The sequence below is a fragment of the Centrocercus urophasianus genome, unplaced genomic scaffold (assembly GCF_019232065.1).
Source record: "Centrocercus urophasianus isolate 14NV4802_14NV808 unplaced genomic scaffold, USGS_Curo_1.0 seq_42, whole genome shotgun sequence".
NCBI lineage: Eukaryota > Metazoa > Chordata > Aves > Galliformes > Phasianidae > Centrocercus > Centrocercus urophasianus.
In genome coordinates, this window is record NW_024885000.1 from 3,810,159 (window position 1) to 3,835,346 (window position 25,188).

Sequence of the window (25,188 nt, forward strand, 5' to 3'; positions counted from 1 at the left end):
TCCACATTACCTATAGAATGGTTTGGGATGGGAGGGACCTCATCTAGTTCAACTATTATAGCAATACAATCCCCACCTATTCTATTCCACATTTAAAAGAGCCCAAACAACCACATATAATTTATGCTTTAATACATAAAAGAAACCATACAGCTGCAGGAGTTCATGGACACCACAGTTAACACTTCAGTATATCTCAAATAAGACCGAACACTTTGCCTGAATGGCGGGCAACCAAGAGAAAAGGAGGAAAAGCAAATTGCAAACTTCTTCACCTTGATGTAGTGTTCCAGCAGAGCTCACTCTGCTACAAATAAATCCCAAATGCACCCCCAGCTACTTGGGAACACCAATAAAGTAGAGTGTTATTTCAGTGTCTGCAGAACAGCGCATGTACAGCACAGAAGCCAGGCCCCCATCCTGTGCTGAAGGTCCCACTGGTTGCACAGCACCAGAAAGTTAGCAAGGCAGTGACATTCTGAGCCTCCAAGTGAGGGCCTGCTTGACCCACACGCCTGGGGAACTGTGTAAACCCCAATCCCTGCTGAGCACAGGTTTGCTTCAAACTCACACTGCTGTAAAAATAAACAGAGACACCCAAAATCCACAGGGCCTGGAGCCAGGCTCCATCACTGCCAGGGGGCAGCCTCACCACTGCCTATGCTTGACGCTGGGAGCTGCTCAGTCCTTTGGCAGCTAATGGACTTGGCCTGGACCTCTGCTGGAAGATCAATGTGCCATAGCCATAGCTTTTGTTCTCTAATACAACAATAGAAATCCATCTAGAACAACGGGAAGTGATTGCACGTGACTTACGCTGCCTCTGTGCAGACACTGAAGGACACTTCTCTATGCTGATCCACTAACACACAGAAAGGACTTTTCAGAAGTCAGGTGGGCCTCAACCCCTAAGACTCTCAGGAGGGCCTGAAGCACTTCTGGAAATCTTCCTGTAGGCACTTATAAAAGAAGAGAGATATTTGCTGCACTTAGGAAAAAGGAACACTGCTGATAACAGAACCCATATCCATACAAATGGGAACGAAACGCATCAGCACAGCGCTGGCAAACACGGTGCTGTTACTCTTAACCAGAAAGGCATTCATGTTCCTTACACAGAAAAGGAAAACAATACATCCATAACAACAAAAACAGGAACAGCAAACTTCAGCACCAAGCCTACCTTACAGTTTGCAGACAGAAAATAATGAGAACTTGCTCGATGCAACCCTGACGACAAAAGGATCAAAGCTTCTAGGGGCAGACTGACACCTACCTCTACTTTAAGTATGGCCAAGTAACTCACACACCAAGCAGCACAAGTTTAAACACCAGTCAATTACAAGAGCAGAACTGACCTGAACTTACAGGAGCTGTTTTCCTCTCATGCTTTTGGAGTGCGTTTCAGCTTTGCTTTGTACCAGCACAACGTCAAAGTTAGGAACAGCGTTGCTTTGGGTCTCTCTGTGGCCCTCAGAAATGCTGGCTGTGTAAGGTAGGCCTGTGCTTGCTCACCTGCCTGCTCAGCTCTGGCTGTACTGAATGCACTGTGTGCTCACCTGTGGGTTAAGCAGCCTGTATGGAACTGCACACAGCAGGAACAGGACAGCTACACTCCAACACGAGTGAGTTAAGCAGCCTGGAGCGTGTTTACACCTACAGTCACAGCTTTGTTGGCCCTGAATCCAAAATGAATAGAATTAAATACAGAATACTGTACTTAGAGCAGCAGAGGGCAATTGTTCCCAGCTATGTGCATTTTTTTCCTGCTGAAGTCTCATTTATTGTTGTCTCTTATGTGCCTGACTGTGACAGAGTCCAGACGGTTCCAAACTGGGAGGAAAGTGAGCGGCCTTCAGAAGCTGAAAGGTCCTGTGATTGGAATGCTCCTTGGACAGCCTCTGGAAATCTTCACTGATGAGGTTGATGCAAACAGAGATTTTGCTCAGCTCCAGCATTATTTTTTCTTAGAAAGGACGAGGAAAGAAATTCTTTAACACGCACAGCCACCTTTAGAAAGCTTCTTACATCTTCTATGCTACTGAACTGACTGACTTTGTTGCTAACAAATCAACTAGTCTTCTTCCTGGCTTTTTCCTCCAGCACAATCTGCTCATTTTAATGAACTTCACAGACAGTATCTCTGAACAGTCACTTCATCTGATGCAGAAGTACAGACAGGAAGCTCCTGTGAAGAGTCTCATACTTCCTATTATCACAGAAGGGCTTTGGTTGGAAAAGACCTCACAGACCATCCAGTTCCAGCTCACATCAGGCTGCCCCATCCAACCTAGCCTTGAACACCCCTGAGAGGTGCTCCCTGGAACAGCTGTGCACACTGCATGCAAAGCCAGGTGGCAGTGTAAACAGATTCCCTCATGCAGCATTCTGCTGTCATTTCCCCACTCTCAGCATTCTGCTGCCACAACCGTGCTACATTTCTGCTGGCTGATGAAAGAGCATCACCTGCCTTGCTTTGATGTCTGGTGCAGATTATCACAAAAGCAAACCTAAGTATCTAATGGCAAATAGAAGCTTTGTCTTGACAGGCCCACAGTTTCCTCTCTCATGTCATTTCTAAACACTTCTGCTCCTCTTTCAGAAGTTTACTTAAAATATTCAGCACCCATCAGTCTGGAAGCCTTTGTAGTGGAAACAAGCGACATGTTCTTTTTGTTGGAGATGTTGCTTTTGATTGCACAATTAGGCTAGAGAGCGTGGCTCTTTATTAACATGCTTGAAATATGACAACATAGTAAGAAGATGAATGAGGATAAAGCACCTTGCAAGGAGTCTGTGTTCCATTACTAGGATGAAACTACGCTGAGATGTTCCCACATCAAGCCGGAGCCATGACTAATCAGGTAGATCATTAACAGCCATTTGGGAGAATGGTGCATTTAGCCTATCCAGTTCATCTACCTGGGGGGGGTGGTGCATTATAACCTCATGGTCCTCCAAAACATCATCACCCACAGTGACCAGGTTTGTTAGAGATTTGCTCCGGACGCACTGGAAGTCAACGTGACGGCTTTTGCCCTCCTCCTTTTCCCAGGACATCTGGATGAACGGCCGCTGGACGTAGTTGTATATCACTTCTGAGCGGCCACCCGGCCTCCTCTTCACCTTCTCTTTACAGGTGGGATATCCTGAAAACACAGACAGACAGTCAGTTGCACCACACACCTTCAAGAGATCCTAAAGGACAGACAGGAGTGACTGCAGGCACACAGGGGACTGAGTAGACAAGTGAGCTCCCACATTTACCATTACTGCCTTTCACACCATTACTGCCTTTCATGACTGCTTTCTTTTCCCTGGAAAAGAAGATGCAGCTCTGTGTGTAGCCATAGCATCCCATGGCTGCACAGCATTAACCATGCTGCAGGCACACGTGACTGGTATTCCCTGCTTCCAAACCCTGATAATATGCTTAGCATAACCAATGGTATGGCAAACATCCATGACTTTTAAGTAGTCATTTACCACCACCTCTCTCTTCCCTTCCTGGTGCCGGGATGTGGGGACAGAATAATTAATCCATTAGCATTATCAGAGCCCAGGTGGTGACACAGGAAAGCACAACAGCACGTGAGATAGCCAATGTGAGCTCTCCTCTGATGCAAATCCAGTACAAAACAGGCTTTACACGCTGTGGAGTCGCTCCTTTTAGCATTTCCCTTGTTGAGGAAATAATTTTACCTTCAATGCCAATGCGAATATTCTTCAGGCCCCGCTCCTTCAACACAGCTTTTGCAACATCTCGGTTCTCAATGTACTTGAAGAATCTGTACAGCTTGGAGCTGTAAAGGACTGGAGAAATAAACAGCAATGAGAATCCACAGGGGAGACCTTCCCCCTGTTTTTGACATACTCAGCAGTGGGAGCCTCAAAAAAGCAAGTTTGGTTTCCAGAAACTGCTCACATTTCTGTTCTCATCAGTAGGATGAGCTCTGGCTCCTTGGTGGCAATGTAGCCATACACATTACAGTATGGATAGAAGGGAGGCGATGGGTGCATAAAGCAAAAAGTATTCAGACACCAGAAACAGGCTGAGGCAGTAAAGATATGGAAAAGATGCAGTGAATGCTCTCCATTACCACTGCAGGAAGTCAAAACAAAGCTGTAGCAAGACAAGTATCCTGCCTGCGGCAGCAGCCAATTCAGAAGGAATGCACAAAACAGAACACCATGTGCCAGCCTCCCTTCCTGGAGGAAGGCTGCTGTTTGGACAGTGGGTCCTTCCCTAGCAGCCAGATGGCTGGGAGCGTGCAGAACCTGAGGCAGGAGTTGCCTTACTTTGAGAATACTCCTCGCCCATGGGAGGAGGGTGATCTTCATCCCAGTCCACAGTGTCCTCATCTGTCAGCACAACAATGTGGCATTCACGCTCCCCTTTCCGGGCACTGTCCACCATGATAGGCAGAATGAGCTCCTCCAGGTAGCTGTCAAACTGCTTGTGAGCACCATCATTGGAGAGCTCATGTAAAAGAGCACCTAAAGAGACACAACAACACCATGAGCTTCTTTGAATCACAAAAATACAGGTGTGCATGTATTAAGATACCACATGAACACACAGCCCAGCTCTGCACTTTTAAGATATTCACTCATCTTTAGACAAACTCCTCCACGTATGTTCAGTTGCACCAATAGTCCCCAGTACCAGAACTGGAAAAAAAAACGAATGCATTTCAAATGGGATGCAAATGACACCCCAGAACCACTGAATTACCATTAAAAAAAAAAAAAACACTGAATCAATACAGCAAAATGAGAGAATAATTCATTCATTCTGATCTTTGAACTTCCAGCAATCATCTCTGGACCTCAAAGCACATTTTCTGCCACCTGCCTGCTCATCAGAGGACAGCAGGAATTCCACCCAAGGTCTGTGCTTTGGTATCACAAGTCCCATTTCAGCACAGTGCTCTTCACAGATTTCCTTATGTGAAAAGTTCCTCTTTGCCAGCATCCCCACCAGAATGCTGCTCCCAGTCAGTTTCCTTCACTGCTAGGAACTCGACTACTTCACAACTTCTGTGTCTTCAACACCCAGTCTGCCTGTTCATCTCTCTGCTTAAGTTACTCTCACTTCTCTGGTACATTTCAGACAGGGGTGGCAAACCTGCTTTTAGCCTTCATTTTGCCTGGCTGTAGCAGTAAGCTCTTCCAGGTCCTCCATAAAACAGAGGCTGAGAAGTTCTACAGTTTCACTTTGCTTTTCTGAGCAAAATGTCTTTCTTCTGCAGGGTTCAATCAGTGCATTTGCAGCTGAAGCAGCAAAGAAAAGGAAGCTGCCTACACGCAACACAGCCATCAGCCCTCGTGGAGTCCATACCCTTACACTTAAACTAAAGCACATAAGAAATGCACCAAATCAGGATGAGTGCTCAACACCACAGCCATGATTTTCCTAAGAGCCGATTTATCCTTATACTTACTTAAATCTTGACATTTGATTGTGTTGAAGTCAAAGTTTATGCAGAGGTAATCACAGGTGTCTCGAAGGTCTGGGATGGAAATGCCATCAGGACAGTTTATTATTCCAGTCTTGTAATAATCCTGCAAAGAAAAATTTGGAGTGGAAAATAAAGAATTTGGACTCCAATCATTTTTCTGTTTAGCTTTTTGTTTTGTTGACAAGCACTTGAGTTTCAGGAAATATAAACAGGCCTGTGAATAGCAGAAACCTCCCACCTGTCTGAGAATCTACAGTTCTCTGCATCCCTCTTGGCTCTGACCAACTGTGAGCCCCAGTCAAACCTTTTCCATGGCACTGGGTTTCCTAACACATGCAGTAATCATTTATGTGCAGCCACAAAGTCAGAACGAAGCTCACAAGAAAGGTAAAAGGCAACATGAGCAAATAGCTGATCTTGATGCGAGTCAGTATTTCAGATGCATGCATACATGTGTGTTTATTTTCTATAAAATCACAATGCAAAACTGCAATAAAAGAGCATATCTCCCAGGGGCACAGAGAGGACTCAGTTTTGCACATGACGAAACAACTACAAACATCATCTTACCAGCACAGTCCGGAACACAGCTGAGCTAATTCCTTCTGCAATTTCATATTCTCCCTTTTCATTTGGCCTGGTGAAATTATATTCTCTTCCTGGTCCAAACATTCTGAACAGATAAAAACACATTTAAATTCATTATTTCTAGAGAGCAACAGGTGCACTGAGGGTACAGAAAACCCACAGTGACACCTGCACTCAGCAACCTGAAACCAGTACTCATATTCCCCCATGCAAACAAGCACAAGAGCTGTCTCACCTAAGTCCTGCTAGAGCTGAATTCCATTGCTATAGCTACTGTATCATATGCAACAAGGCACAGCTCAAAGAAACAGACCAGTCAAGCCTGAGTCAGAACACTCCTAGTGGACAAAGCCCTTTCACTGAAGCTATGCAAGGTAAGGATCACGTGCCTGGAGATCACTTGCTTTACACAACGACCTGTGCAATGTCAGCAGCCCAGCAGAAGCAGTCTCTCCTTGGTCACAGACAGGCTGGCAACATGGAAAATGAATGTTTCTTGTGGCATCAGAGACTGACCTGTACTTCATGCTACAGGGAGCTGAGTGACTTCTCTCTTGGGAGAGCATCAAAAGATAACAGCAGGGCAGGGAGGAAGCATTATCATTTTTTCCCCCATTTTGTAAGGGATGAAGTTATCAGCTGCCAGCAGGCACAGACTCACAAACAAGGCAGACACTCAGAAGGCAAAAGCAAGCTGCATCTGGCTAGAAGTGCTCACTGCTTGAAGGAAGCAGGCCATAGAGAGAACGTTACCTAGAGAATTACTAAGTCTCTCTACATCTACTCATGTCTTCAAGGCCTTACTAACAGCACAGATCTGAATGAGGTCAACGTTGCTCTGCATGTGTGCAGTGATAAGATCACAACACAAACATGTTCATTCCGTTTCAGAAGGCATCTTACTCTCTTGAGATATATTGAAAATAGGGGAAATCACTCACCTTCCCAGCATAGTATCAGGGTGAGCAGTGAAAATCTGTGGATTCACAGCAAATCGAGTGCCGTCGACCACAAGTGTCACTTTCTCTGGAGCCACTGGCTGTGAATTGATGCTTGAAGACAAAGCATGGCGCTCCTGGGCGTTAAAATATTCTGCCTGTCTTTTATTTCCATCTTGGAAGTGACAACCGTGTGCGTCTTCAGAAGCAGACAACATGCTGCTGAACTGGGGGCTGGCTGGGCAGGCAGCGTGTCTGTAGTCAGAATCTAAACCTGGGAGACACACAAAAGGAAGATGCAGCTTATTGAAACATCATTCAGCAGTAATGCTTCTTACTGCAGTGAGAAAAATGAGTCAGGCAATAACAAAGCACGTCGATATACATCACTGTCACAATAATGCTATCTGACCTGAGGCCAGTCCGCATTTTCAAATTTAGACAGAATGTGGCTTTCAGAGAAAAAATTTCCCCCATGCTTAACACAGCTTGTTAAAGCAAGACACATCCCACAGTTAAAGAGCAGGAGCACAGAAATTAAACACTTCCTGCAGCACCACCCCCCAAAATCTCCCTTAAAGATCAGTGCAAGGTAAAGACATCATCCTCACCCTCGTTCCTGAGGCCTGCAGAGGGGCTGTGACCTCCAAGCACCACATCACCTTCTTCTGTCTCACGCACTGCTACAGTTCCATTTTCTACAGAGCAAGTGGACTCCAGATTCCTCTTCCCACCAGCACAGTTAATATTCATGCTGGGCCTCCGTGATGCAAGGTGTTGGTTGCGTTTCCTAAGAGAAGAGCTAGGAGAGAAAACAGCAGGTTGTTGGTTTTGGAAGAAGCTCTCAAACAATGAAGAATTAAGGCAAACCAGGAAGGACAGCTTAAGGCCTGGATCTGGCTTGTATAACAAACAGCCCAACTGTTCCACACGACAAATACACTGCAGTCATGCACACAGCCCAGGAGGGAAATCAGGGCATCACAAGGCCACACTTGAGGCTGACCAGCTGACAAATGTCCTGCTTTCCTTTCATGCCTACAATCAAGGCGAAGCACCTGGAGTGAGACTGAATACCTATAAATAATAATTAGCACTGTTCACCCTCGAAGCTTTTCACATATATTAACAGCTCATGCCTCCTGACGGCCCTGGGAAACACTGCAGGGCAGCCTTATTAGAGAAAACAGGGACAAAAGAGGAGATCATTTTGGGATCAACTGCAGGCCCAACACTGATGCACCCACCCCTCCTGCCCCTGGCTGCACACAGGCAGCTATCTCAAGAACAGGCCCACACTGAGAATTCTTAATCTCTAAAATGAAAGAAGAGTGCTGTAAACATTTCCGACTGGAGAATGAACTCTCATCCAAACCCGCTTTCCAACACACACAGCTCTCAGGAGTGAAATGCCTCGTTTCAAATGGCCCAACTTGCTCATACCAACACAAAGAGCATAGAGGTGGTGTGCAAGAAAGGAATGCCAACAGCATAACCAGCAAAGGAAACCCAGGACAGATGCAAAACATTTCATCAAGCAGAAGATAGTAAAATTAGCAGCGCAGACTTGCTGGTTTCTAACATCTAGCTTTAGTTGCTCCTTATAATTACCCTCGTGCTCTTTGTTTTTCCTTAGTATTTTTAAAAGCAATTCTAAAACAGCTGAGGAGCCCAGGTTTGCAGAACTCCATAGAAACTCCAAAGAAAAAGCAGTGCTGTCAGACTGTTCAAGAGCAAAGCCCTTGCCTGGAACATCCAACAGCTTCAGCACTGCTTTGCAGTCACCCAGCACAACGAGCAGCAACTCGGGAAGCAGCAAAAATAGCTGAAGAGAGTGATCTAAATTCATCCCATGGTTTAAAAACAGCAAAGGGTGACAACCAGACTGAGCAACCAAACGGGGCAGCTGGCAAACTGCTGCTCTTCCTACATCACAGCGTCACGATGACTTCAATGCAACTCCCAACAACTCATTTTTAGGTGACGACGCTCCTTTAAATCTACAGCAACATTCCCACATACAAATTCTCAGAAACATGAGCAAGCAGGAAATGTGCCTATTCAGGGTGTGCCTGACCTAATTCTGCAGTCTACAGGTTTGGAACAAGACGTATTTGTAACATCACTGCACGCCTTTCTGAAAAGTTTAGCCTGGCTTTAATTTGTGAAAGCGCATCCTTGGAACACATCCAAAGCAGAACCATGATGACAGACTCCTCTTCTGCAGAACAAAAAGGGAAATCTCACTTCAGATAAATAATGAGCAGCATTTCCTGTGCGTGAGGATGGGCGACCGAGGCGGCTATGGCACTGACACCCCAAGCCAAGGCCCTGCTGCCCACCTCACTCCCTGTGCTGCTGAAGCAGCTCTGCAGGGCTGTGCAGGACAGCACAACCCAGCTGCTCAGAAAGGCTTCACTTGGAGTTTCTGCCCTGGCTGCGAGCAGCTCGCTGAAAACAGCAGGGCTGAGCCGACGTGAGCAAGAGCAGAATCCATCTGTGTGAGCTTTGGCCCCAGCTTCTGTTCGTTCCCACACCCTTAACCTGGGGATCTCTGCAGACATAAATAATAAAGAAAATACAAAAAGGAAACAGCACAGAAGGGCACAGGAAGAAAACCCAAACCTGCTTGCCTGCTGTAGCCTTGACCAAGCTTCTCTTCTGCTCTGTTCCCTTCTGCACCCCCAGCAAGAGACAATTACAGCATCATCAACAAATTGTAACCAAAACCTCCCTATTAAAGCACCTTCATGCAGAACCACAGCGTGCGTCCAACACTCATTTGGAGTTTGAACTGTCACGTACAAATCAGGCTCCTTACTTGCCACCTCTCTTTGAAGCTCAGGCCTTATTTACGAGCACAGTTCTGCTCTTTCAGAAGGTGAAATGCCACATGTGAAATGTCACATAGCAAGAGAGGAAGCCAGGCTGACGGGCTGCCCTGGGCACAGAGCACTGTGGCCTCCCATCACCTCTGGCACGCAGGGTTTGCTTACAGAGCAGGAAAGGCAAGCGCTGAGTCCCAGGTTCTGCCCTGTGGGGCTGAATCATACAATGGATGCTCGAGGCCAAGTGAAATGCAGTGGGCCTGGTGCTGCCCACCTGTAGACAGGCCTGCACCATAGGAGAACAACATAAAGTGCATTCATCCACATTGCATCAGAGAGAAAGTCTGCCTGGAGCCTTTGAGATGCTCATCTCATACCTACTAATGATCCTCGCCTCATTTTCTGTTACAGACACAAATGCAACCAGGCAATCCAAGAGTGCTTTACAGTCTCAGTTCACACAGACGCATTGCAAAGGTTTCTCCCCTCTTATGAAATATCTCTATCAATGCACAGTGCATTCATTTTCCATCTGGTTTCAAATTATAGATGGAAAATAATGTCCAGCAGGATTGATGCAACACAGAGCAGCCTGCAAATTCTGGCCAGAGACAGCAAGGAGGCTGATGAAATGCTCGATTGTTTTCTCCTATTCTGTGCATAGTGCTCCACTGTTAGCAAAGTTTACAGACCTACTCACTTACTTCAGTCTTAACAACAACCTACTGTTTCTACAATTCAGAGCTCCAGCCTGCAGCACGGCTTTAATAGCTTCACACTGACCGTCTGACCCTGGATGTGAGCCTTATGGTCTGCCAGGTTCTTCCTTAAGTGACAGGGACTGGTTCACACACACAGCTCCATCACCACAGATGGCACCGAGTCACCGCAGCGCTCCACGCTGCCACCATCAGCAGCAGCACTAACACACAGAGGAGGCCTGCTGAGATTTATTAACTTGCAGTAACACACGATGGCCTTTCCCAAAGCAGGAAAGTTACACCAAAGCACTCAGCAGGGTGAGATGAATCCAGCACCCAGCGCAGCCCTGCTGCTGGATGTATCAGAAGGAAACTGTTTGCTGAATAAGGCAGCAGGTCTGCGTGTGCTGAAGCTCCTGTCCTCCCTGAGAGGCTCAACCAGCACAGCCAGGTGGCCTTTAGGAACCACTGCTGCTTACCCACACTCTGGGTTAAAGGCAGCTTTCTGAAAAAGCTCTTACAGCTGATCCTCACCAAGAGCTTCTCATCACTGCAGTCACGGCAGCTTTGTTGGTTCTGCTCAACTACCTTCAGTCAGAACCTGGTGAAAGATGGGCCAAACTGCAAACATCAGCAGGATCTTCAGACTCAGAAGAAACACAGGGGCCCTTTTTAATGTATGTTGTTAACGAGTGCCTCCTGTTCATGTAGGATTTCTGTGTATAAAAACAGTTAATAGACGTGCATGTCATTTTTTTTTTTTAAATACCTGCAACAATATTTTCTCAAGTATAGGTACCCCATGGAGATACAATACCAGCATTGCAGCAGGAAGCCCTAGCTAAGTTCAGATGTATTCCTATGGTGCCTCAACTGACCTTAATATCACGTAACTATGAACACCATAACACAAATTTGTTAGAATCACAGAATCACCAAGGTTGGAAAAGACCTAAAAGATCATCCAGTCCAACACACACACACAAGACCAAGCCAGCTGAAGTTTTAAGCCAAATGACACCTATGAGTTTAATTTATCTTCAGCTGAGTTAGATAAAGTTGCAAAGCACAAAATCCTCAACAAAAACAACAGCAACAGACAACAGAGTTCTGACTTGCATCCATTCTCAGCAGGGGAGCTGAGAAAAGCTTCAAAACAACCAAAAAGTTGAAACAAAAATAAAAGCAAGACATTCCTTTAGATCTTAAAACACCGTTTCGTCCTGGGCAGCTAAATCTGACTTTGTTTCCCATTCACACAAATGCCTACACTACAGAATCCAAAGCTTCTCATCATCAGCTGTCCTATAAAGCATACAGACTTGTGACAATCCTGACACACCTGCAGCAAGCAGAACTGAACAGAAATCACCTCCTTCCCTGCCGTAACCCCAGAGCAAAGCCTCCCCCAGCACCCACACAGCACAGCTTTACTCACTGGCGGCTCATATGTTCTCAGTGCTACCGGCTCCAGTCCCTCAAATCCTTCTTTATCAGAGGGAAGCACCGAGGCACAGCAGAGCTTCGCAGTTTAAACTGTTTGGACGGCTCTGGTCCCTCCCCCAAAGCCCAGCTGTCTGATTCATGTAAATATTTCAGTCTAAAAGTCCCCTCCCACTTCAGAGCTGATTCATGACAGCTCAATGCAAAACCCACGTGGCAGCAAACAGCTTTTTTTTCTTTTCTTTTCTTTCCCCTCCTTCTTCTTTTTAAGCCTCCTATTTTCAGGGGGAAAAACAAACCAACAAACCTCACCATCCTGAGTCTCTCCCTCCAGGCTCCTGGCTCAGCCTCCTCAGTTTTGACATAGGGAACAGTTTGAACACGAGTGGATTGGTTCTTTGGTGGAGTGAATAACCTGAATTCAAACTCCTCACTTGTAGTTTGCTGCAGTTTCTTGATGCTTCACACAGCCCCCGTTTGCCACGACTCTTATCTTGGAAATGCTGCGAGCAGCCCAGAACTCCACCTTCCTCCTCTGGAAGGGATCCCAGCAAGTAACTGCTAACTCATTCCCAGCTCATCTGCTACAACTCCAACTGCCATTCATTTTTAACCAGTTGCATGGCAGCAGCTTGAGCCAACTAATAGCAGAGGGAAGAGTTTTGAAAGCAGTTACAGTCACTGTGAACCAATGAGAGTTCAGAAAAACAGAGCATGCAGCATTAAAAACAAAACGAGCAAAGACGATCCAGACCCACAGCAGGAAAACTATTGAATGAAACGCAATTCAATATCAAAGTGTCCTGCCTTGAGAAAGAGGTTAATCTGTAGTGAAGCGTGGAGGAACTCAGGGGTTACTGCTGTGCTGGATAAGCTCTGATCTGCCTACACAGCCCTGCTGGTACAGCTCACAGCCCTGCACCTCCAGCACAGGCACTGACAGTGACCAGAGGACGGTGGCAGCTTGCAGCCAGCAGAGCTGCAGTCAGCAGAGCAGCGCTGAGGACGTGGCAGAGCTCACATCAGAGCCCAGCACAGGAGGAGCTTCGTACCAAAGCTGGGCAGAACACAGGATCTCAGTCAGGGCGGTTATCTGGCAGCCCCAGCAGCACTGCCTATCTCTCCTATCTCACCGTGGCAAAGAACAGCTGGAAATGGCTCAGATGAATCCACAGAACCATGGGGACACTCCTGCCGAGCGGAGGCACCGGGGCAGCGTGCTCTGCAGGAACCAGAAAGTTTTATAATACACGTTAAGATACAGACAACAGAAAGCAAAACAAACCCTGCAGACTGCGGTCACGTTAGTAATGCTGAAACAACCCTACAGCCAAACAAACAGAAGAGATTTATTTAGCACAATTGCAGCTCTTCGAGAAAGCTCATCCCGATTTATTTTTGGGATGGGAGAGAGGGGGGCTAAGAGTTCTGCTGGGTAAAGCCAAGCATCAACACTGTTGGTTCATGTCAGCAGAGGACACGATCCCTTACTTCCAAGAGCTGGAAAACATCTTGCTCAATATGATGGTACACTGGCACAGCACTCCTTGCTGTGTTTACATGTCTGGGTAAATATTTTACACGTCAAGCATAGCTGTAACACTTTCTAAGAATACTTCCTTGCATTCTTTCTTATGTGACTAATAAGGCTCTCACAAAAATATTTGGCCAGTGTCGTGTTTCAGCAAAATGAACCAGGAACTGGAGCCGTATTTTGTGGGTTTAAAAAGGAAAACAACCACGCACACAAAAATAAAACTGAATAAGCAGAGACGGTGCCTATTTCAACACACATAACGAGGTGGTGGTGCAGAGGAAAGGCACCCATTGGGCACCAAGCGAGGATGCTCTTGGAAGTGGGAAGTTCTAAAATGGCAGCCTGTTCCAGAAGAGCCCATTCCAGCCCGTTTGTAATTTGACAAGCATGCAACCAAAGCCACAGCTGGCTTCCACAGCACCCATCTCAAAGACACCAAGGGAAACAAACGCTTGGATTTTTACTGCCATTTATTTTAAGGAAATCCTTCCAAGTCTGTCCTTGGGGGGGGTTCTACTCTTCAGTTGAATAATCCACAAGAGTCACAAATCAATTCCCCTGCTTCAGTAGAATGACTTTAATAAGCCTTGAGCGCGTCTTAGTCCAGAGCCTGCTAATTAAAGGGCTGTTAATGTACAACCCAAGGATTTCATCTCAGCCCACAAGTGCCCAAAACCTTGAGACTTTAGAGCTCGTAATGCAGACTGTGTGAAACGAGCTGGCTGTTGCCAATCTGGCAGCCAGCTTTCTAGAAACCACCAGCACTAAGTGACCCTTTGGGTGGTAAAAGCAGAGCCCAACTCAGAAGCGATGGGCAGAAGTCCCAGCACACAGCACAGGCCCATGGGATGCAGCTGGGGCAGATGAGGAGCTGCTGTGCCCATCACTGCTCCAATACTCTGGGGATAAGCAAAGCCTGAAAGCCTCAGGGCTGTCAATCTGGCTGGCCCGAGTTCACAAGAGGTTTTGATTGGAATTGTTATTCTTAATGCTGCTGTAACAGTCTCCTAACTGAAGATAACAGTCTGCAACACAGCAAATGACCAAAGATTCCATTTTCTCCATGAATAGCAGCTTCATCTTTCAGAAATGCATCAACTTCACTCTACAAGCAGAGAAATGCTGTTCCCTGTAGTTGTCTGCAATGCCCTCCAAACAGCACTGCAGTGACTTAACAGCACAAAGCAAAGGCAGACACAGATGCCACGGCATGTCAGACAGCTCTCTGAAAGCAACTGAGAGCTTCAAAAACAGCTTTTAAGAGGAGAGAAGCTCGCCCCGTGATCTTCTCAAAGAACATTTTGTAATAGGGACAGACAGACAGATGGGGGACCGTTTAAATATAGCACAGCCCTAATGCACTAAGCTCTGCAGCTTTATAATTAACAGTAAACAGAAATCCAGTTTCCCCCTCGCTCACCCAATGCTCAGAGCAGCCATCAGCCTGCTGTCACTGCACTACACTGCACAGAACATTCAAAGGGAACCATCTCAAACCCAGCTGTTTATTGCTGCTCCTCAAGCCTGACAGCAAGCCCACATGTCAACACGTCCCACTGCCAAATACATTCACTTGGGCCTTGCTCAGTACTGGAGGGGAGCTTATGAACAGGAAGGAGTCTGACTTTTTGCATGGTCTGATATGATAAGACAAGGGGGAAAAGATTTAAACTAAAAGAATGAGATTCGGGTCGGATGTTAGGAGGAAATCCTTTACTCAGAGCGCAGCGAGGCCCTGGTTCTGCTGCCCACAGCTGTGTGCCCATGCCTGGAGGTGCCTGAGGCCACAGATGGGCCTCAGGGCTGGTGAGCGCCCAGCCCACAGCAAGGGCAGCGCTGAGCATCTTTAAGATCCCTTTCAGGTTAAGCCGTCCTATAATTCTATGCCACGTGCAGCAGGCTGAGAGCTGTGACACAGAGCTGAGTCACAGCAACCTTCCTGCTCTGCAGCAGCCATAGCAGCACGTCTGGCTTGCGCTGACATTTGGAAACGGACAGGTTGCTGCTGAGACAGGTAGGCAACGCTCAGTGCCCTTCATGGGATCTGAAAGCAGGGCTACTCTGGATGCTGCAAGAGCTCCTGTCCCACCTGCTGCTCACACACGCCCAAGGAATTCCCTTGATCAATATTTTCCCTCCATTAGAGAAGCAATCAAACCCATGGCTTTCAGTCATGTTCCAAAAGAAGGTTTAAACTGCTGTGCTGCACGGCTTAAATCACAGATAAGCAGCATTAAGGGCAAGAGATAAAACCTGTCTAGTCCAAAATTACTCAGATAGTGCCTAATTAGCACACTGCAAGAACAGGTCTCATTGAAACCGTGGAGATTAGCAAAAAACTGAACTTCTGTGGTGCTTTATTTTAACACTAAACCAGCATGACCTGCTTTGAAGATCACTGAATAACCCCATTTCTCACACAGAAGTGGCTTCTCCGAAAGAACCTGGATGCTGCAGAAAACAGCCCATGGAAGAAAAAGAAAAGCAGTGCCCATACATCTTAGAGAATCTCTTAAAGATGTAAGAAATTGAACTGCAAGAGGAAATCGGTGCCTACTGAAATCTAAGTAATCTGTACATTTCTCTTGTATTCCTTAGGGGATCTGGAGAACAGAGGCACAATGAATGAGGTCAGCTTTACAAAACCTCTCAAAGATCCCTCCTTGACAAAGGCTACACCCTGTTATTCCCATCCATGTTGGTATGGAAGGTTTGTGCCATTGTGAAGTTCCACCACCACCCAGTGAAGGCCAGTCTTACCCCAAAGCATCAGGCTGTAAGGAGGTTTGCCAGAACATTTATGTCAATGGATTGGGGAACTCATTCATAACCACCAACTGCTGCAGCAGATAACGTTCCAGGCAGATGTAACCTTTCCAAAGCCAGTGATTATGCAAGGCCATGATTTTTAATCCTCTCATCCAGGGGAAGAAGAAATTAGCCAGCTTACACAAATGCTAAAGCTTCCTTATTCAGTTTTCCTCCTTCATTTGTTCTAGTTACGTTGATCCAGTGGATGAAATTCACCATAAGCAAACTGGGGGAGACTTGTGAAACTCACCCAGCTAAGCTAAATCCCAGGGAATACCTTCAAAAATACTGCAGCTGTGGCAACAGAGCAAACGCAAAGGGTTTTTCTCCTCCTGCCTTTTCCCTGCTCCCTTCCTTTGTGGATCCTTCACTTCAGTTTTGACGACACGCCGAGTGAGAACTGCAGTCATTCAAGTGGCAAAACAGATAACTGAGAAAACACAAATGCCATCAGTTACTGAACTGAGAAAACTGCTGAAGTTGGTGCATGTGCTCCATCAGGACAGCTGGCAGGACATCCTAAAGCACAGTGTGGGCACACAGATGAACGTCACAGAAACACGATCACCTGCCGTCCCAGCAGGCTGAATGAGGGGGGTGGAATCCCAGCAGTGTTAGTGATGAGAGCAGGCTGACACTGGCTTGTTTGCACACTGCTGCACGTACAGCACAGCACAAGGTTCACTTCTGTTACTCTTCTGGCTGCCAAGCTGTACTTCCTTCCTGTTACCCTCTGCTCTGATGGACTGGATTACTGCACCCAAGCACCCAGCTCAGGGTCACAGCACCGTCTTTTGAGAGCCTGCTGCTAACTGCATCCATGTCTTGTAAGACACGTTTTTGCCACTGGAATTATGATTCATAAATTTTAACCTGTGTTATTTGTCCACGAGCTGCAAATGCAGAACTGACACACAACTGCATGCTCCTTTGTGTCATTACTTGGTTTCCCTCAACCACTCTTCCCCTACAAGTCCCAGCTTCTCTAAACAGGCACTGCTAAGACAGAAGCCCCGCAAAGCAATTCAGCTCATCAGAACACAGATAGGATCAAACCGGGCCATGGGACAGAGGCAAAAATTCAGGAGTTTCCAAACTAGGAGACTACTGACTGGGAATCAATGATCTGTACAGCAAGACAATCCAAAAATGTGTAAAGTTGTACTGACCTTGGTGAAAGCTGGCCCACAGACTCTACCCAATGCTCATGGGGCGCTCACAGAGGATGCTGGAATCAGAAACCCGAAATCAGCGGGGCTTTCATCAGCAGTACAGCCAAGCCCCCCCACACAGATACTACAACCACACTGCTTCTGCACAGAGCTTTAACATCATCATTAGCTCTCACTGTGCAGTTTGTGAATGAAGTGGGTGAAAAATGGTGGTAGCTCCTCGTTCATCTATGTTTCCCCACAGGAAAGAATTAATTGTGTTGCTTGTGTGCGCATGGGTTAAGCCAGCTCGTAATGAACTTACATTCTAACTAATTTTATTTTCTATTAAGCAATTCATCTCAAAATCAGGAGACTCTTTGGACAGCTGCAATAGCTGTTATCAGCAGGCACCAATTCAGCATTTTCCCTGGTAAGCAAGAGTTCATTACCACTCTGCTCCCCACATCTCCTTGGGACACCGCAGCCCCACAGCCTGCTTCCAAACAAGCATTTTAAGGAGGTTCACTTTGCTTTATTCTCTACAAGGAGGAGTGGCAGCATTGAAGTCCCATAGCAAAATAGAGGCTGTCAGTTAATAAAAGCAGGCATTGCTGGTTCTTCCCCGCCCCCCAAAAAAACAAACCATCACAACATCCCTAACAAAAGCTGAAAGCAGGTGATGACAAAACCTCTTGGAGTCTGAGGAGGCAAGACTGAACGTGTCAGGATGGGAAGGCAGAGCAGAAAAGGACTGAGGCGAGCTGGGATTTGTGATCAGATCAGCTGAAATAACGAGGTTTCTCAATCCTGGGGGTTATTTCCTACTGCAGATACCCAACAACCTGTCACACTCACATCTCAGATTCCTAGATGACCACTCAATTAAAGCCAATAATGGCTCCCCCCCCTCCTTTCTTCCCTTCCACAGAACTGTGTGAGGAACTCCCAAAAGAAAGACAACTTTCAGCTCCTATCATAGGATTCATCCCCTCCAAAACAACACAACCCAAAGCAACAGCACAACAACAAAACAACCTACGAGCAGCAAACAAGATAAGTCTGGTTTGAAATAAACACCAATTTAGCTAACTCAGTGCACACCTATTTCCATCAAAGCACAGCTTACTTCATCCTGCTCTTAATTGCTTTGAGATAACGTGAGATAAGTCTGACACAGCCTTGTGCACAGGCTTCACTAATGAGTCTGCAGACATTGCTCCATCTCAGCAACAGGATCAGATAATTGAAGACCTTTTAATGTGGACATTATTACAGAAAATAAAGGCAACTGCACCACTGCAAGCAACCGCTCCACAATCTGCTCTGAAAAAGACAATTTTTAGTGATTTAAGTACCTATGAATTGTAATAGCCATCAGTCCATTTATTTTACTGAACTGACATTGTTTTCTTAAAGACAACTGTAGTAAAGATATGCAAAAGCCCAGAATAACTGATAACATATGCAAGAAGCTTTGCTTACACATTGACCCGCAGCTTTTGAGCCTTGTAACTCACAATTTGGCTGCCCACGTGACTATAAACACCTCCATGAACCAAAGGTGTCAGTATTTACAACCCATAAGTGCAAGTGACACTCAGACAGGCTATGGGGTAAATAAGGACACACCTCAAAAGGGACAACCCTGCTTTTCCGTTAACTGCCCTTCCTGTAACTGATGTGGGACTGCTAGCAATGCCAGCAGGAAGGACGGCGACTCTGTGCTGAGGATAAGGCCATGGAGAGAGCAGGTGAACTTCCTTCTTTAGGGGCATAACCTGCTGCTACAACAGGATCAGGGTTTGTAGCCACCCTGGCAAAGTAATCTGTGACATTCATCCTACAGATATGCGTCCTCAATCTCCCATGCTGAATTATTAACTTAGAATTATTGACCTCCCTTCCTGAATAGCTTAAGGTCACCAGGAAGGCAGCACAGAGCAAGCAGGATTAAAGACAGGGGGAAACCACAGCAGCAGCAAGGTGAGCTCTCACCCACAGCTCCTCTTCACAGGAAAATCCAGCACAGACCGCAGCTCTTTCAAAGCATTACAGGGCCAGAAAGGAGGGGGAGAAAAGGGACGGCAGCACTAACCCTACAGACACACCTGGGGACGCGCACAGCGCAGCACTGCGAGCAGGCAGCCATTGGGCACAGCAGATCCGTCACCCGAGGGCAGCGAGGCCTCGTGCCGAGCAACGGAGGCAGGGCTGACGCGCGGCTCGGGGATAACAGCCCCCGCCTGCGCTGACGGAGCCCCACAGGCGCGGAGACGGGCGCCCTAAGCCCCACACTGAGACCCCGCGGGGCTCCCACAGAACGCCGCGACGCGCCCGACCCCAAACCGCCCTCAGCGGCCCGAGGGAACGGAACAGAGCAGGCCCGCACCGACCCCCACGGCCCAGAACGGAGCAGCACGGGCCCCTCGAAGGCTGAGAAAAGCCCTCAACAGCCCCAAGCTTCGCGAAAAGCCACGAAGGACCCCGCAGCCCCTTCCCCAGGCCGGCAGGAGGGCAGGGCAGCCCGCACGCTGCGCAGGGCCGTACAGGCCGCACTCACCGCCATCCCCACCGCGCCGCTCCTGCAGGCGGCGGGAGGGCGGGATTTGGAAGTGAGGCCGCGCCCCGCCTCCTCCGCTCTCTGATTGGTCCCGAGCGTGGAGGCGGTGGACCAATGGCAAGGAAGGGGGCAAAGAGAGAAGAATGGGGCGTGGCCTAGCACGAGTGAGGGCGTGGCTTAGCAAAAGGAGCGTGGCCTAGCGGGAAAAGGGGCGGGGCCCAGGCGGTGGCGCGCGTCGGTGGTGCACGTGGGTCGGCGCGCGCCCCGCTTTGCGCCCCGCTTTGCGCCCCGCTTTGCGCCCCGCTTTGCGCCCCGCTTTGCGCCCCGCTTTGCGCCCCGCTTTGCGCCCCGCTTTGCGCCCCGCTTTGCGCAGCGTTGCCCCATCTCGGCTGTGCTCTGTGGAGACTGGAGCCGGTAGAGGGTAGAAAAAGTTAAAAGCTTTGAGCCTGTAGCCGTGTTCCGGGAGGGGACTTCGGCGCTGGCAGCGGGCGGGGTCAGAAAGTAAACGGGAACCCCCGGGGGCAGCGGGGACACGGCCCGGTATATATGTGTGTGTGTGTGGGGAAGGGGGGTTATGGTACACGGCCCTGGGCACTCCCCCCGTCTCTCCCGACTCTCCGATCGTTTCGATTTCGTTTCCCGGAAGGATCGCGCCGGAGCCGCGTTGGGGCAGCGCCGAGCGGCGGGGGGCGGCGGGGATGCAGGTAAGAGCCGCCCACCCCCGGTTGTGGCACTCGAGGAGCCCTTTTCCAGCGGATCCCTCTCGGAGTGGAGCAGTGAGGTTGGTGGTGCTCAGCGCCGGGCTCCGTGCTGCCCCTTTTCACCGCTCTCCTCCCGGTTTGCGGCTCCGAGGCGAACCGAGTAAATGCCATCTCAGATACACGCCCGAAAATAGCGAAGGAGGAAACAAAACAACGCCAAATCGACTCTGATAAAATAGGGCCAAAGTTACCGGAGTTAGGAGTGTGTCGCTATGCTCTAGAAACCTTTAGAAGGGAGGAGCAAAATGCACTGCTAATTCCCTTTGCTCTTATCTTTCTGTCTCTTATTGCATAGAATGAATCCAAAACACAATTTGCATTGCTGCAAAACCTCTCTAAATAGAGTTTATCCTGCTGGATTTGCTCTGGTTTCTTCCTGTGATTCTATGCAGCTCCTTGCTTTGCTAAAACCAAATCCTGGACACAACAGCTAAGCCACGATATCACCTCCAGCAGAAAACATGCTAACATTTGTCCTTCGGGTGAGGAAAACCCTTTGAGATGAAATTTGAGAGTGATTCAGTTCTTGCTGATCTTTCTCATCAAGAGACCAAGCAGTAGCAATAGTTCCTCATTGTCATCCGTCAACAATGTTGGGAGATGAAGCACATCACCAACTCTGGTGACCTTCAGCCTTTGGCTGAATGCTGCCTGCTGCAGCTCCTGCTGCCCTGGGGCTCAGCTTAAGTCCCCCATGCTCCACCTTTAGGATCCATCAGCTTTAGGGTCACCACCTTCAGTGCCACCACCTTTGCACTGAGGCCACAGCCAGGCTCTGCTGTCTCTTTAGGGCTCAGCTCCCCCCCACACCCCATTAAGGGGGCTGTGTTACCCCTCTCCCCCCAGAAATCTTCCCAAGGGCGTATGGAACTGCTTGGAGTCAACTGCTTCAGAAAACAGCACTTGCAAGCAAAACTCTTAATTTTCCAGAGAACGAAGCCAAGAAAACATTAACAGATTTTTAAGGGGAACCATTATCCACTTTGCTGCTGGTGGTATTTCAGGATGTGGGTGATGCTGCAAGCAGGACCTGAGCTCCACGCTGGCTCATGACCAGGGGTGATGTTGGAGAGGAGCTCCTGCTGATGGAGGAAGAAAAGGGGAAAAAGAGAGTGGGGGTTTCAGGCTCCTGTCTGGGGCAACCTGGGGCTGGTGAGGATCTAGAGCAAGAACGCAGACAGCACGTCACAGCACGGGGAAGTCAGCTCACCCTGGTGCAGGTGTGTCCAATGCAGGGGCATGTCAACCCGGAATTTCCCTCCATCGATGCATTTAATTTCTTTTCCCCAGGGTGAAGTGACGCCCGGCTCTTCCAGCCCAGTGGCTGCAGCTTTGCTCTCATCCTGGAGCAGACACACACACAGCAATGAGGGGCATGGCCTGGCACTGCCTGGCAGGCTGAGTGAGTGGGGTTGGTTTTGGTTCCTATAGAGGGGAAGGGTGGTGATGGAGACCACTGTACCTCTACATTGGGTTTGGGGGCGCAGACTGAGCTGTTTCAGGGGCTGTCACCACTTTCAGGAATCCAGCCCTCGTTGTGGAGTAAGGACGATGTCATGCACTGGCTCAGGTGGGCAGAGAGGGAGTATTGCCTTCAGCAAACGGATGAAAGCAAGTTTGAAATGAATGGCAAAGCCCTGTGCATCCTCACCAAGGACGACTTCAGGTTCCGCGCTCCTGGCTCAGGTTTGGTGAGGCAGAAGGGCATTACAAGGACCAGGTCTATTCCAGGCTGTGGTCTGCTGTGGGAGGGATGGGTGGGTGCTGGAGACCAGAAAAAACCTCTTACAGACCCCACGTTCTTGGGGATGGTGAGGAAAGTCTTTCTCTGTGAGCACTGCAGCAATACAAGCAGCAAAACCACCTGAGCTCACTTTCCTTCCCCACAGGCGATGTGTTGTATGAATTACTTCAGTACATTAAGACTCAAAGAAGAGCTCTGAGGTACAGTCCTTTGCTGAAATCACCCTTCCGAGAGGCCAAGGGCACAGGGGAAGGTATGATGGGCATGCTGCCTGTATGGTGGGCATGCTGCCTTTCCACGCAGCACAGTGCCTGCCCTTGGCTGCAGCACGCAGCTGAACCCATCCCACCGTCCCTAAACAAAGTTTATTTCAGGGCTCTGGAAGATGTCCTGGGATCCACCTCAGTGCAGCACGAGGTTTTCCCTTTCAGGGATGGACGACGGTGCAGAGGCTGCCCTGGCTGCTCCCTCACCCTGCCTGGAACACACTGAGCTGCCCCCATCCCACAGCCTCCATCAGCCCCTGAACCTCTCCCATCCCAGCACTGAGGGCAGCTGCAGGGCAGAATCCATCCGCTTTTTTCCTACAGCCCCATCAGCACCAGTGGATGGGAAAATCGCAGGTGAATGTTAATTTTTTGTCATCCTGGTTCCTCGGGGAAATGAGATTGTGCTCCATCCCCTCTGCCCTCCTGCCCCCTTCTGTTTATTCCATCCGTGTGTGCTTCAGTTTCACGGAATCGTAGAATCACAGAATGGCCAGGGTTGGAAGGGACCTCAAGGATCATGAATCTCCAACCCCCCTGCCACATGCAGGGCCACCAACCTCCCCATTTAATACAGGTTTCCCCACTTGAAGAAGTGTAGTTCACACTGACGCTTTGAGATGCAGAAATAAAACGTGAGCTCTGGGCTCTTCTTGCACCTACGCTTCCCATAACGTGTTTAATGCATACATAATAACTGCTAATGCCCTGACACTCACCGACCTTCACTGGAGCCACAGTGGGAGCTCTGTCATGTCTCCTGTATGCTCAGACTGCAGGCTGCTGTGGGATTACATCTACCAGCTCCTGTCCGACAGCCGCTTCGAGCCCTACATCAAGTGGGAGGACAAAGAGGCCAAGCTCTTCCGCATCGTTAACCCCCATGGACTCGCCCATCTCTGGGGGAACCACAAGGTAAAGAGGGAGGTGTCAGCCCCAGAAACCATGGGACCTGTGGGCCCAGAGGCAAATGCGGGCTGCAGAGCTGTGCCAAGGCTTGCAGTGCCATGGCAGCCACCCTGATGGTCCTGCTGCAGATCCAGGCCAGGGATGGGTGCTTGCTTTGGCTCAGAGCCCCAAATTTCATTTCTCCTTCCAGAACCGCATGAACATGACCTATGAGAAGATGTCCCGAGCGCTCAGACATTACTACAAGCTTAACATCATCAAAAGGGAACCGGGGCAGAAGCTGCTGTTCAGGTGAGCTGAAGATCAGAGAAGCAGTGTGAATGGGGCATGGGAAGGTGCTGGGCTCCAGGTGTTGGCATCTGGATCTCTGATGGGGCAGAGCTGTGCTGAAGTTGCAGCGTTTTGGCTGTGTGCATTTGGGGTAATGCATGGGGACGTGGATCTGAAGCCCACCTATGGACAGAACAGATGGAAATAAGTTGGGAGCCCAGTGTTTCCAGTGCTGGCTGCTTCCCTGGGATTACCCTGGGCTTAAAATACCGTGCTGGGCTGACATGTGCCATTTATTGCTTTAACACTGAGAGCTCTGTGCATCCTGAGGGCAAAGGAAGAGCTCCAGAGCTCAGCTCAGGGCAGGGGCTCCAGCATTCAAAGCCTGGTGCTTAGAACAACTAAAAACGACTTGCAGATTTCTGAAGACACCTGAGGAGATCATCCAGGAGAAATCCAGCAGGCTGGAGCAGCTGGAGAACATGGAGCACGAGGAGCTCAGGGAAGAGCTGCTGGAGGTTTCAGTGCAGGACACCACGGAAAGCTGTGTGTGCAGTGCTGTGCAGGGGGACCTGTGCTCTGCTGGGAAGTGCCAGCACCTCCTGCTCCCTGCACAGAAGGCAGCAGAGGGGGTCCTGGATTCCAAAAGTTGCCTTGAGCCAAAGCTGTGATGCCTCGAAGCTGTTGGGAAAGGCTGCTTGGTTGTTACAGTGAGATGAACACACGTGCAGGGTCACCAGTGCACTGATGTTGCCTTGACCTGCTATAGGACTCACCCTGCAGATGTGCTGCGCACTGTGATCTGTCTCCTGTGGAGCTGCGATTAAGGGTGGGAATGTGCTGAAGAGATGGCCTGAATCCTGGCTGGAGCTGCAGGCTGTACAGATGTTCTACTGGGTCTTGTTTTAACTGCTTTTAATCACGCTTTGTGTAACCATACGGCTAAATGATGTGACACGAAACAGGTCAGCAGCGAATGTGATCTCTGTTGGGGTACAGGAGCGCAGCCTCACAGCCTTGGTGAGGTGCTGGCAGGGAGGGATGCCAACATTTCTGCTAGGAGCAAAAGCTGGAGGTCACTCAGCACCAGCCAAGCTGCTCAGGGGGGCTCCCATCCTGGTCGTGTGCCACTCCTATGATAGATACACACTCATGGGTGCCTTTATTCTGACTGCTCTCCCATCCCCATCTTGCCATGGAAGCAGCCCTGGTGACT

The 25,188-nt window shown here is 48.7% G+C and overlaps 2 protein-coding genes across 11 annotated transcripts; one reads left to right on the forward strand and one right to left on the reverse strand.

The window, feature by feature from the left end:
• Nucleotides 1-115: 115 nt before the first annotated feature.
• On the reverse strand, nt 116-20,062 carry KCTD20 (potassium channel tetramerization domain containing 20). Of its 5 annotated transcripts, XM_042833498.1 has the most exons (9): nt 20,023-20,061; nt 17,478-17,536; nt 7,600-7,790; nt 6,992-7,262; nt 6,033-6,135; nt 5,445-5,565; nt 4,300-4,497; nt 3,703-3,813; nt 116-3,149 (listed from the first exon to the last, which is right to left on the reverse strand). In XM_042833498.1, the coding sequence occupies exons 3-9, from the start codon at nt 7,739-7,741 to the stop codon at nt 2,857-2,859; spliced, it is 1,239 nt and encodes a 412-aa protein (XP_042689432.1). In that variant the 5' UTR covers nt 7,742-7,790; nt 17,478-17,536; nt 20,023-20,061; the 3' UTR covers nt 116-2,856. The 5 variants fall into 5 exon arrangements, with proteins under 5 accessions (XP_042689432.1, XP_042689433.1, XP_042689430.1 ...); XM_042833499.1 differs by lacking the exon at nt 17,478-17,536 and having other exon boundaries at nt 20,023-20,062; XM_042833496.1 differs by lacking the exons at nt 17,478-17,536; nt 20,023-20,061 and adding an exon at nt 19,571-19,646.
• ETV7 (ETS variant transcription factor 7) lies at nt 19,411-24,938 on the forward strand. Of its 6 annotated transcripts, none has more exons than XM_042833495.1 (8): nt 19,411-19,445; nt 22,074-22,185; nt 22,305-22,469; nt 22,673-22,780; nt 22,902-23,150; nt 23,566-23,708; nt 23,893-23,993; nt 24,391-24,938. In XM_042833495.1, exons 3-8 carry the CDS (start codon nt 22,340-22,342, stop codon nt 24,641-24,643), a joined length of 984 nt encoding a protein of 327 aa, XP_042689429.1. In that variant the 5' UTR covers nt 19,411-19,445; nt 22,074-22,185; nt 22,305-22,339; the 3' UTR covers nt 24,644-24,938. The 6 variants fall into 6 exon arrangements, with proteins under 6 accessions (XP_042689429.1, XP_042689426.1, XP_042689424.1 ...); XM_042833492.1 differs by lacking the exon at nt 19,411-19,445 and adding an exon at nt 20,349-20,803 and having other exon boundaries at nt 22,959-23,150; XM_042833490.1 differs by lacking the exon at nt 19,411-19,445 and adding an exon at nt 20,350-20,803.
• The last annotated feature ends 250 nt before the right edge of the window (nt 24,939-25,188 follow it).

What these genes read in the sequence shown, in the direction of transcription:
- KCTD20 (XM_042833496.1), bottom strand. Translation starts at nt 19,611, where the DNA reads ATGGCTGCCTGCTCGCAGTGCTGCGCTGTGCGCGTCCCCAG. An exon ending in TGCAGGCCTCAGGAACGAGG is followed by an intron (nt 7,263 to 7,599) that starts GTGAGGATGATG and finishes TGTGTCTCCCAG; the next exon opens with GTTTAGATTCTGACTACAGA. An exon ending in GGGCGAGGAGTATTCTCAAA is followed by an intron (nt 3,814 to 4,299) that starts GTAAGGCAACTC and finishes TTATTTCTCCAG; the next exon opens with TCCTTTACAGCTCCAAGCTG.
- ETV7 (XM_042833490.1), top strand. Translation starts at nt 20,597, where the DNA reads ATGGTACACGGCCCTGGGCACTCCCCCCGTCTCTCCCGACTCTCCGAT. An exon ending in GGCCAAGGGCACAGGGGAAG is followed by an intron (nt 22,781 to 22,901) that starts GTATGATGGGCA and finishes AGTTTATTTCAG; the next exon opens with GGCTCTGGAAGATGTCCTGG. An exon ending in GGGCAGAAGCTGCTGTTCAG is followed by an intron (nt 23,994 to 24,390) that starts GTGAGCTGAAGA and finishes AACGACTTGCAG; the next exon opens with ATTTCTGAAGACACCTGAGG.